At 58.4% G+C, this 12148-nt stretch overlaps 1 protein-coding gene across 1 annotated transcript; it reads right to left on the bottom strand.

Moving 5' to 3' along the window:
• Positions 1 to 4231: 4231 nt before the first annotated feature.
• FMOD (fibromodulin) lies at positions 4232 to 6841 on the bottom strand. Its single transcript, XM_034069851.1, has 2 exons — positions 5851 to 6841; positions 4232 to 4383 (listed from the first exon to the last, which is right to left on the bottom strand). The coding sequence occupies exons 1-2, from the start codon at positions 6839 to 6841 to the stop codon at positions 4232 to 4234; spliced, it is 1143 nt and encodes a 380-aa protein (XP_033925742.1).
• Between the last annotated feature and the right edge of the window lie 5307 nt (positions 6842 to 12148).

Raw genomic sequence — 12148 nt, 5'->3', positions numbered from 1 at the left:
CCCAAGGGATGCTGTGCCCTTTGTCCCAATGGATTCTGTGCCCCCATCCTGAAGGATGCTGTGCCCTTTGTCCCAATGGATTCTGTGCCCCCATCCTGAAGGATGCTGTGCCCTTTGTCCCAATGGATTCTGTGCCCCCATCCTGAAGGATGCTGTGCCCTTTGTCCCAAGGGATGCTGTGCCCCTGTCCCTGAGGGATCCTATACCCTGGTGCACAGCAATGAGAGAGCAGGGGATGGTGGGAGCAGCCAGAGTCCATCCCGAGGCTGTTTGTGCTTCCTTATGGAGCGGTGCCTGGGCTTTGTTCAGGCCTTGGAGCCATCATCTGCTTCCTGCTGAGCCCGGCTCTGGGCCCAGCCTGGAGCTGGAAGCTGGGACGAGCCCTGCGTGTCCTGGAACTGCAATTCCCAGCTCCGAGGAGGGATCATGGCACTGACCCAGGAAGGTCTCATGAGGCCACATCTCAACTACGGCAGCAGCAGCATGCAAGGAGCTGTGGGTCCCCTGCCAGCCCCATGGCCCAGAAGGAGAAGGATTTAAGGGTGATGCTGGAGTCTGAGCCTCAGGACCCACCAGCTCATGTCAGGAGCTGCTGGAGCATCCCTCCATGGGGCTGGTACCTGCCCCATCCCCTCTGCCAGGGGCCTCTCATCCCAATGGGTATCCCTGGGAGCTGTCGGTGTCAATGGCAGGGGGATGCAACACCCTCTCCTTTGGGGAGCCTCCGGGAAATGCGTTACTGGAAACAGGCTGGAGGCAACAATATCCCTAAGCCCCGCTTGCCGCCGGCATTCCCAGCTGCCAGACGAAGGGCGAGGCCCATTTTCCCTCTGACAATGCCCTTTTACCAGGGAGTTTGTTTCTATTATAGCACCGGATAAAGCAGAGCAGGAGAGGGCTGGGGCTGGAGCGGAGCAGCTGCCCCTGCTGCCTCCTCCAGGGCTTTGTTGTGAGTTAAAAGGCCGGGTCGGGGCTCAGACACCCCATACGGTCCCATAGAGCATCTCCTCCTGGTCCCCATGGGGGGCTCTGCAGAGGGACTGGCTGGGATCTGCCGCCCCCAAGCACAGACCATGTGCTGGGGGGGCTTAGAGGAGCCTGACGGGGGTCTCTGGCAGTTTGAGGGGCACTGAGCTTCCCTCTTCCTTTGTCCCCTTTGGAATGACTGGTGATGGGGTTCAGCTGCAGCCCGAGGCCATGCGCCTGGATCCTATGGAGGGCTGGGGTGTCAGAGCAATGAACCCCCCTTCAGGAAGGGAGGGAGAGGAGGGATGCTGAGCCCGTGCCCCACATGCAGGGCACAGGGCTGGGATGTGGAGCAGGGACAAAGCCTGGCTTGGTATTTCCCGCATGTGCTGCAGGACAGATGGCAGTGGAACAAAAGGGGAGGCAAGAATGGGAGCTGAACAGATCGGGAATTTCCTGCCCCATTCCCAGAATCCCACCTCCATTTGCTGCCGATGTGGAGCAGCAAGAGCAGGATCCTCTGTCCCTCCGAGCCTCTGTCTTGTCCCTGTGAAACGGGCTCATCCCTTGGGATCCTGGTGCTGTGCCAGCCCCTTTTCCTGCTGCCTCTGCACTTCCCTTATCTCTTCCCATGGGCTGGATCCAAGCACCTGGTTAATAATCAACCTTTATTGCCCATTGCAGACGTGGTGGTGGCACCGTGACCCTGCTGCTGGCCCCTTTGTCCCCTCCACTCAGCCAAGGTCTGAGGTGAAGAACTGAGCAAAGGGAAGTGCAGGGATGGAGCCGTGCCTGGAACCCCCATCCCTGGATGGGGCAGTTGGGTCAAACCTATTTTCCAAAGGGAAAGATCTTCCAGGGATTGTTGTTAAACGCAAATCCTGCACTTCCCAGGGAAATGTGCTCCTGAAGGGATGGTTGGAAAGGGCTTGGGAAGGGTTCGAGCTGCAAAGGGATGAAAGAAAGTGAAGGAATGTGGGGGGAAAGAGGCTGGAAAGAAGCAGAGAAGAAATGGGGGGGGGGGGGGGGGTGAGGGAATCGTGCCCATCCTCTTGGGAATGCTGAGGTTTGGGTCTTGTGCAGGGACAGACACAGGGTGATGGGGAGGCAGCAGCTGCTGGTGCCTCCTGCAGGACCCCACAAAGCCTCAGGCTCAGCCCCGAGGGGCCGGGGGAGCTCTTTGTGTTGGTTTGGGGTTTCCCCCTCCTTTGGGTCTGCACAAAGCCCTGAGCTCCCCCCTCCCTTCCTCCTCCTCCTCCTCCTCCTTCCCGGTGGGATGCAGGCAGTGGGGCCCCCTGGACACTGCATCTCCTCCCAGCAACAGGAGGAGGAGGAAGAGGAGGAGGAGGAGGGGTATGAGCCAGCCCCACCACAACAAGGTGGTGATTGGGCACTCGTAGGCTCGGCCAGGACCAATGGGGCCCGAATGGTGAGAAGTGGGGCAGGGTGAGCTGACCCCATCACTTCTACCCCAAGGGATGCAGGGCCCCAGCTGGTGTAAATCAGCAATCCCTGTGTGGATAAAGCAGCATCGAGTGGCTGCTGCTCTTGGGGTTTGTTCTGCTGGGGGCAGATCCTGTTGCTATGTCCCTATGGAGGGGATGGGTTTGTTTTAGATGGAGCCTGCAAGCATCATCCACTGCTGCTCCTGAAGGGATGTGGTTGGTGTGGGACTGGGGGCTGTAGCTCTGGTCTATCCCCTTCCCACCCGGCCTGCTGGGTGCTGCCCAGAGGAAGAGGAGGATGATGATGGCCTGTGGTACCCATTGGAGCCGTCCTGCGCTGGAGCTGCAGGGCTCTGGGACATCCCAAGGCCGCTCAGTGCATGGCTCTGCTCTCGCTATCCCAAAGCAGGGTCAGGTTTGCCTCTCCCTGAGCCCTTTTTCCCAGTGGGAGCTGATTTCACCCCATGTCTCAGCCCAGCTTCACCCAAGCAAGTGCTGCCTGTGGTGGGCACCCATGGGTGCTATGGTTTTGGCCAGGGCCACCCTTCCAGCCTGGACAGGATCGTGTGTGAGAGGCAATGCTGGTATCTAGTGACAGCGCCTAGGGCTGGCTGGGTGTGCAGTGGGGTCCTTTGGTTTGGGATCCAGAAGAACCTGAAAGCATCCCAAGAACCGGGACCAGAAGCCGGCGGTGCCTCCATCCCTTCCCTCGCTACCAACCCTTTTCCATGTGTGGAATAAGCACGGATCCATCTGGGATGTGCTGGAGCAGCAGCTCCTCACTGTGGGGAAGGCGGTTGCTGCACATATCCCGGCTGGTGCAACCAACCCAGCCTGGATGACGCTTGGAGAAGCTCTGGTGTGCAGGAGCCGCCCCCATTCCCAGACTCTGGCATCTGCTTTTGGGATTCCTCAGACACGGTGCGTGCAGTTACAGAAAGGGCTTTATTGGGGGTATGAGATGTAGAGCTCATGCGCTGCTGGTAGCACAGGGTTGGGTTTGTGCCTAGAGTCAGCATGCAGTTTAAATGCGGAGGGTCTTGGGGGGCATCTTGCAGGTCAGCCCCAAAGCTCAGCTGCCCCTTTGGTTCCCAAACTAAACCGTCCGAGGAACCAAGTCACTGCAATGGTGTTGTTATGGATGCTGTAATGGGGAGACCCTGGAGCTGGGATGGAGCTGGGGATGGTGGCACTGGGAATTGCCTCATCCCGTGAGCCTGGTCCTGCCCTGAACTGGTGGCCTGGGGGACGGTGTGAGCCCCCCTTGGTGGCTGTTTCTCTCCAACCACAGCAGTTTCTCCTTTATCTCTGGAGCAGATGGAAGGGGGAAAAGATCAAGGGAAAGAGTGGATTTGCTCTTCCCCATCCAAGACTGAGGGATGCTGGGGTATTTTTAACCCTTTACATCTCCAACCTCCTGATGCTGCTCCCAGGGCCCACAGGCTTGGGGTGAGTCCTTTCGGATCTGGTGGTTCTGCAGGACCCAACCCCTCCCCATGGGGTCAGATGCTCGGTGCTGTGTTTGGAGGTGGGATGAGCTGCATCCCATCCCGCTGCATCCCACCCAAACCAGGGGGAGGAGGTGAATGGGTGCAGCACTTTGGGGAGGATCAGAGGGGGAATGTCCCACTCTGCATGGCCAAAGAGCTGGGAAGAGGGAGCGGATGGGGGACAAGAGCTCCTGTGGGCTGGTGTTGGAGCACCCGCACTGTGCTGCTGCGGAAGCCAAGTCAAATCGTGTCAAGCTGCATTAAACAGGGGTGAGGGTCTCCCGAGAAGGGGAGAGCTAAGTCCTGAGCTGGGGAGGGGGCCAGGCCGGGTTAGATCTCGATGATGGTGGCTCGGCGCAGGCACAGGGGCGCATCGGGGGGCACCGCGTTCCGCTTGATCTCGTTCCCATCCAGCCGCAGGACCTGGAGCCTGGAGTAGTTCATGACATCCACCACGGTGCAGAAGCTGCTGATGGAGAACTCTGCAGGGAGAGGGGAGATGGAGAGCTCAGAACAGGCTGAAGCCGCAGCCCCTGTGCTGTGGTTGAGCTTTAGGGAGAGAGGTGAGAGGTGTCAAGGGGGAGATGCTCAGGGGATGGATCTGAGGGCACTGACCTCAGAGCTGCTCTATCATGGAATCACAGCCTGGTTTGGGTTGAAGGGACCTTAAATCTCATCCAGTTCCAACCCAGGGACACTTCCCACTGGAGCAGCTTGCTCCAAGCCCCGTCCAACCTGGCCAGGGATGGGGCAGCCACAGCTTGTCGTGGTTTATGCTTCTGAGGCTTCACACGCTGCATCCTGCAGGCTTGGGCACTGCGTAGCACATCCAGGAGGTTGGACATCCCTGTCCCCACCCCATGCCCATAGACATCCCCCTTCCAGGCACCACTGAGGGACGCTCCATCCCAATCCAGGGCTTTGGAAGGATGGAGGAGATGGTTTGGGAGAGAAGCGACCGCCTAGATGGCAGCAGAGCTCCAGGCCGGCTGCTGCCGGGGGAGGCAGCGGCTGCTGCGGGCCCCTGCGTTGGGCTGGGGGCTCTGTGGTCCTTCCATGGCATCTATGGGCAGACGTTAACAGCTACAGAGAGCAAACACTTGGGAATCTGGTTTTGGATTCGTGTTTCCCTGCTCTCTGGGTTGAGTGTTCCCTCTGGCTGCACTGGCACATCCCTGTCCCCATCCCAAGGCTTGCTTTGGGGGTCCTGCACTGCTCTGGGATGATCCTGCCCATGGCAGATGAGAGCAGAAAACCTGGATTTTCCCAGGATTCTCCTTGGCTGGGTCGTGTTGGTTTTTTTTCCTGGCTTATTTTTATAACCATCAGCCCCAGAACAATCTGTTCCTTTTATTTATTTGTGTATTACACAGAGGGAATTCTGGCCCTGGCAGAAGATGCTGCATTCGTGGCTCTAATAACCCAGAGCTCCCGTCTGTCCCAGCCCTGGCAGGGATGTGTCCCCTGCCTGCAGACCCAGCCCTTGGAGGGGGCTTGGGGCTATGGGCTGTGCTGGTGCCCTGCAGGGCTCTGCTCCATCCCTGTCCCCTGCATTAGCACTGGCCACAGGAATGAGTGCTCCCATTTATAGTGACCATGGGGCCCTCCCCACCTCTGGCTGCTCTGTTGGTGATGGGTACGATGCTGAGCTAAAGGTGAAGTCCCCTCCCCAGGCTGGGCATCAGCTTCAGCCCAGTTTCTATTCTCTAACCAGGCTTCTGATGAGTGCTCAGCAAAACCAGTGCGGTGCTGGGCGTCACTGCTGGGTTGTGCTGGGACACATCAGGCCATGCTCCTGCCTTGCTGAGGGCCATCAAGAAGTCTCCCAGCTTCCAGCTTCCTGCTCATTCCCACAAGCAGTGCCCCATGGGGAGGTTCTGCATCCCCATCTCCCCATCCCACCACCAGCCCCTGCTCCTCTGTGCTTTGGTGGATGGGGTTTTGCTCACCGTTGATTTGGTTCCCTTGCAGGTAAAGGTTCTCGAGGTTGGTGCTGACCCGGGGGATCTTCTGGAGCCTGTTGTAAGAGAGATCCAGCTCGAGGATGCTGCTGCTGTTGAAGGTGTTGGTGGAGAGACCTTGGTTTGTCAGGCTGTTGTGGGACATCCGTACATAGAGCAGCTTGGGAGAGACCTTGAAATAGTCCTCGGGGATGGTGTTGATGTAGTTGTACTCTAAGTAGAGCTGTTCCAAAGCCATCGGGAGCCCGTCGGGGACTTTCCTGAGGTGGTTGTAGCTCAGATCAGCGAGGATCAAGGACTTGAGGCCTTTGAGGGATGCTCCCATCTCGAAGATGTAGTTGTGGCTGAGGTACAGGGCAGTGAGGTTCTCCAGTCCCTCCAGGGCATTGGAGGGCACCTTGGAGATCTGATTGTAAGACAAGTGCAGCTCCCTGAGGGAGCGGGGCAAGGGGCTGGGCATCTTGGTCAGGTTGTTGTTGTTCATGTACAGCCTCTCCAGGCTTTTGAGCTTGGCAAACACCTTCTTGCCCATCTTCTCGCTGGAGATGCGGTTGTTGTGCAGTGCCAACCACTCCAGCTCCGTGGCGTTGTCGAAAGCTCCCTCTTGGATGGCAGTGATGAGGTTGTTCTGGAAGTAGACGTATTTCATGCGGGAGGGCACGAAGGGCAGGTACCTCAGGGTCCGGGTGTCGCAGTACATGGCTGAGGAGAAGTTGGGGGGACAATCGCACTCTTGGGGACACTGCCAGGATGATGCTTGCTGTGGTTCAGGCCCAGGCTCTGCCTCTGTATCCGGAGCTGGCAGGTAGGAATACACATAAGGGGTGTTCTCATCCTCGTAGTAGGGCACGTAGTTATAGGAGGACATCCGGGACTGCCTCATGTAGTACTGCAACCAAGCCATGTCTTCTTCTTCATTGTACTGGCCCAGGGAGGCTCCACAGAGCCCAGCGAGGATGAGGATGGGGGCCCAGAGCATGGTGCTGCAGGGACCTGGGTGGGGGAGAAAGGAGGAGGAACCCATCAGTGGCATCGGGGTTGGAGGCAGCCGAGCTGCACCCCAATGTCCCAGGGCTCCAGTGGGGCTGGAAATGGCCATAGCCCTGCATGGCTTTGGTGGAGCTTGGAAGCAGAGCTGGAAAACCCAGGGACCTGAGGGAATCCTACCCAAAGATGTGGCTGTAGATGTGCCCCTCTTTGCAGGTTGTCCCCCTTAGGCCTGCTAGAAACCTCCATCCCAGGGGGTATTTGCTTGCAACCCCCTTACTTGTGGGTATGTGTGATACAGCTGATGGAGATACAGCACACATGGTCCGAAGCTGTGCAAGGACACCAGGATTCACCTGCCCTGGCTCTGCATGGGGAGCAGGGTGGGAGCTGCAGGAGCAGGGTGGGAGCTGCAGGAGCAGGGTGGGAGCTGCAGGAGCAGGCTGCTGGAGCTCCAGGCATGCTTTGGTGCAGCTCTATTTATGCTCTGCTGGCTGGTGACAGGCTTTGCTGTGGGCTTCATCCAGCTCTCCCTTCCCCCATGGCAGCACAGGATGCTCCCACTGCTGCTGTGAATCCCGGTAAGCAGCTCCTGCCTCTCTGGAGGGAGATCACTTCCAAGCTCTCCCTTCCCAACAGGACAAGGGGCAGCAGCCGCCGGCCCCTTGAGGCCAGGTCAACCAGGAGCCACCACCAGACCTGCTGTTGGACCCTGCCGAGGGCTCACAGCCAGGGCAGAGCAAGGCAAACCCCATCCCGGAGCCCCTTGGCTTGGGCAGGCTCCGCTGATGCCCTGTGCTGTACACAGGGTGCTGTGCCCAGTGCACCACAGGAGGCTCCAGCTCATCCCAGAGCAGACAGAGCAGCCTTGGAGCCTGAAATCCCTCCAGGAAATACATGGGCTGTGCTGCTCCTGCCCGTTGGCTCCTATAGACGTGGCTGGAGCACAGAGCCGGTGCATCGCTGCCAGCTCCTGCTCCTGCCCTGCAGGACACGTGGCCGCTGGGTGCTCCTCACTGTGCAGGGTGGCAATGGGGTCTCTGGATGAGACCCCCCCATGTCCTCACCCTGCACTGAGGAGGGATGTCCTGGGGGGCAAAGAGGGCACCGTGTGCTCCAGGGCTGCCCTGGCAGGCTGCTTGTGCTGGAGCCAGAGCAGGGTTGAGGTGATGGCAGGCAGGGATTGCTCCCATGCATCCTCCTCCTCTCCCTCCTTCCCTCTCCACTGCTCCCACAGCCCAGGAGCAGATGAGACGTGGTCCTCCAGGATGCAGTGTGCAACCGGGGAGCTTGGCAGGCACTGAGGAGCTCCTTCTCCTCCTGCTCCCACTCCAGGGCACTGTGCCTGATGGAATACCAGACCTTGATCCACACTGTACTGAGCTGCTTGGTGGGGGGGGGGGGGGGGTTGGGGGCCTCTGTGCAGGGTAGGATGGATCCATGGGGTCCCTCCTGCTGTTTTCATGCCCCCCTTCAATACAGTGGTAAGCCCAGAGCTTGTCCTCAGCATCGCTGCATTTGAAGGATGCTTCTCGCCACCCCAGTGGGGTTGGATCTGATGGTGCTGGGCACTAGGTCCATGTCACCTCCTGGTGTTCCCAGGCTAAAGGGGTCAGCTCCTCTCCCTGAGAGGGAGCAGGGTTTGGAGCTAGGGGCTTCACAGTCTGTGGCCATCCATGGACCTGTCCCATTGCTGCTGTGCTGGGCATGAAACCAGCTCCCCCAGCCAAGGCAATGGGCAGAGCTGGGGTGGGTATCGATGGCTATGGGCATCCAGCTCCCAGGCAAATGGGTGAGGAGCTGTGAGCAGCTCGAGCTGTGCCACCCGTGTGGCTGGCATGTGGATGGGAGTCAGGCTTCAAACACACATCCAAACCCCCATCCTAAATCCAGGATTGAACTTACCGAGGTGAGAGCCGCTGTTCCAAAGGCTCGCTGCTCTGCTGCGGGATCTCCGGGCTGTCCAGCAGCATGGGATGCGTCTCCCCCTTCGCAAAGGCTGGTGCCTGCCCTCGATCCCAACTCAAATATTGTGCTTGTGGTCAGGGCAGGGTGGTTTGGGGGAGTGACCTCCCGGCAGTTTGCAGGAGAGACTGGAAGAGACCCTAATGCTGCTGGCGTTATAAATAACCTGCTTCTTCTTTCCTCCCTCCTCTCCCTCCCTCCCGTCTTTTCTCATAGGAGTGTTGGCACTTTCCAGGCTCCCTCTGTTTAACAAGTTAGTGGAATCGGGGATGTTGTTTTGAAGAGGCTCTTGTCAGGTCTCCTGTGTTTCTCATCAGGAGGCCTGGGGCCAGATTGAAGCGGATCTGATTTTGAGGTGCTGAGGATGGGATCCAGGGGGAGAAGGGGGGAATTCTCTTTAACTTCTGCAGCACCAGGAGTTGGTGCCGGCTCTGCCTCAGCCTCAGCTTCTTCCCCAGGAAGCCTCAGTTTATGCAAGTCCTGCCATTAAATATTTAGGATAAACATTTCCATGAACGATAAGGCTGCGGCATCCAAAGCAAATAAATTGCCTACCAAAGGGCCCCTGTGACAGCAGGAATCTGCCTGCAGCTTGGCAGGAGGGAGATGCCAGCCTGGCATCCCTGCAGGCTCTGCCCATCTGCCTGGAACGGGGCTCATGCAGGGGTGGGTACGTGGGGACGGGGCAGGGGTGACCCATGGCTGGGCAGAGGCACCAGGACTCATGGCTCTCCCTATGGGGGGGGGGGGACCCGGGGCTGTTGAAGCCCCCCCAGTCCCCATCGTGGCTCTCAGTGCACTTCAGCTTTGGAGGCAGCTCTTCAAAGCATTTCCTCCCACCAGGAAAGGAAAGGAAAGGTGGAGTCCCAACCACCCACCCCTCCCGTGCCCAGGTCCTTCCAGGAGCCTGGAATCACTTGGAGAAGCTCTGCAGGTGCCAGACTCCTCCGGGTTTGCTTTCTCCTTGCTTTCCATTGACATTTCCCAGCCAAAACATCCTCTTCCCCTGGGGAGCCTTGCAAAGATCCTGATCCCTTGTTGTAGGGAGGAGGAATGCGCAGGGTGGCTGAGGGACATGCTGTACAGTGGGGACTTTGCCAGGAAGCTGGTCTATTTGGGAAGGAAGAGTGTGCCTGGAAAGCACAGCTCACTGCACCGCAGCACAGCACTGGGATCTGCAGGGAAAGCATTCAGAGAAAGCCTTTGAGTGGGAAAGGAGGCCTGGAAGGAGGTAAAACCCATCAGAAGTGTGTGTGGGGCTCACTTGGCTGGTAGCATCTCTTCTACCCCATTGAGCACTGCTGTGGGGTGGGATGGAGGCAGACCCTCACCAAGGGCAGGGATGTGGTTTGAAGCTGATGCAGAGAATGACCCTGCTTGGAGGGGTGCTGCCAGGAAGCCATATTCCAGGGGAGATGGTGGGGAGGGTGGTGACAGCCAGTAACATCTGCTGCTCGGCGCTGGGATGGTGTCAACCAACGTCACATCCCTGGCAGCTCATGGGGTCCCGGTGGCCAACAGCTTGGAGGCTTTCACAGGGCTTGGATGTTGCTCTGGAAAAGCAGACAGTCCCCAGCCAGGTCAGATAAGGAGCATGGCTCCTCCAGCTTCTGCAAGTTAAAGCAGTGATGACCCAGGACATGCACCCTTTGAGGGATGCTGTCCTGCAGCATCCGCTGGGGCCAGGTGCTCACTGTGGGTACCAGGTGGAGGAACCAAACTCACTGTGAAGCCCCAGCCTGAGGCTGCAACAGGAGCAGGCAGGGGAATGGGATCCTCCAGGGATGCAGGGATCATTGGGGCCTGTTGGGCTCTGTGTTGGCTGTGCTGGGTGGAGGGAACACGCTCAACCTCCACACCGAGTGCTGCAGCCTCCTCTCCGAAACACATCCCAATGCCAAGCGCAGGGCGAAGCCTCCCTTGACCTCCCTTCTCACCCCGGCCTCCCTTGTCCCTTCCTTCCCTTTCAGCAACACATTCTTCAGCCCAAACAACATTCTTGGACCAAGATTTGAGGCAATCTGGAGGGATTGGGTCACTCGGAGGCGGTGCGACTGCTGGAAACTCTTGCCTGGGGCCAGTGGAGTGATGCTCCTGTGTGTCAGCACGGGGCGATGCTCCCGGCATCACCCACTTTCCATAGGACATGCTTCATAGCTTCCTTTGTGTGCAGTGAGCTGCCAGGGCTCAGCCCAGGCTTCCCCTGGCTAGTGATGGATGCAGCCCTCAGCAGGGAATCCTTGCCCTGTCTGCTCCCTGCCGCAGGATGCTCAGGGTTGTGGAATCACATCCCATGCCCCAGTCCATGCCATGGGGCTCCAAAACAGAGCCCACTCCAGAGAGGTGCCTTGGCATTAAAACTAAGGGGGTTGCCAGCTCCTGGTTCTCACCCATGTCCCTTTGCTGCTGCTCTGTCCCCTGCCCTGGTCATGCTACGTGTAGCTGGTGTCACCTGCAGAGCAGCCCCATCCTTGCCCATCCATCACATCATGGTCCAGCATTGACTGGGGCTGGGCTGTGCTGTAGCCACAAACACCTCCACTTTGCCTCCACATCTCTTTGGGAGGGACACAGGGGAGGGCAACCAAACCCCAAATTGCCCCTTGCAGACCTGGTGCCACTGCCAGCGCTGGGAATGCTGGTTTGGCTTAGGAAGCCTTTGCCCCATCCCACTGTAATTACAGGCTGCCTTTGGGGTTATGGAGCTGCGTGTAATAACTCCCTGGTCTCTTGGGGTCTGTGGGTTATTATGGGGTGGACTCAACCCTCCCAGATCTAGGAATGTCCCTACAGCCTGTTCCAGAGCTCCCAGCCCCATGGACATGGCTTGGGATCTCCATTGCTCTCAGTGTGTGCTCTCACCCCTATAAACCAAAAGCACTGTATTTCCTCACTCTCCATCCATGTGCTTCCCGTGCAGCGTGGCTGGTGCCCTGGCCTGTGTTTGAAGAGGCTGCCTCAGCACAAAGAGGGTCAGGGCTTATTACAAGCACTGTAAAAATGCGTTTGTAAAGGTTAAGGGCTTAATTTGGACCAGGGCTGGAAACTATGAAGCGTTTCCTCATCATGTCACTGCCTCGCCTGCCCCTGGATGCATGCTTTGCACTGCTGACATCTCCATGGACAACGAACGGAGCCTCCTTATACACTGAAATACACTGGGGAGCCTGCAGGCTTTGCAGAGGAGTCAGGAGAGCCCTTAGCACAAGGTTAACCAAGTGCAAACCCACTGAGGGCTGTGAGGGACCTGCCAGCCACAGGGATCACAAAGTCCCATCGGGTACCACAGCTTGGCTGCTGATGTGATGTACTGCCCGTGGTTGTGATGCAGCAT

This window comes from Melopsittacus undulatus, chromosome 16, assembly GCF_012275295.1.
Source record: "Melopsittacus undulatus isolate bMelUnd1 chromosome 16, bMelUnd1.mat.Z, whole genome shotgun sequence".
Taxonomy (NCBI): domain Eukaryota; kingdom Metazoa; phylum Chordata; class Aves; order Psittaciformes; family Psittaculidae; genus Melopsittacus; species Melopsittacus undulatus.
Note: the sequence above shows the minus strand (reverse complement) of the source record. Positions and strands in the feature narration are given on the sequence as shown.

What these genes read in the sequence shown, in the direction of transcription:
- FMOD (XM_034069851.1), bottom strand. Translation starts at nt 6,841, where the DNA reads ATGCTCTGGGCCCCCATCCTCATCCTCGCTGGGCTCTGTGGAGCCTCC. An exon ending in GCAAGGGAACCAAATCAACG is followed by an intron (nt 4,384 to 5,850) that starts GTGAGCAAAACC and finishes CTCTCCCTGCAG; the next exon opens with AGTTCTCCATCAGCAGCTTC.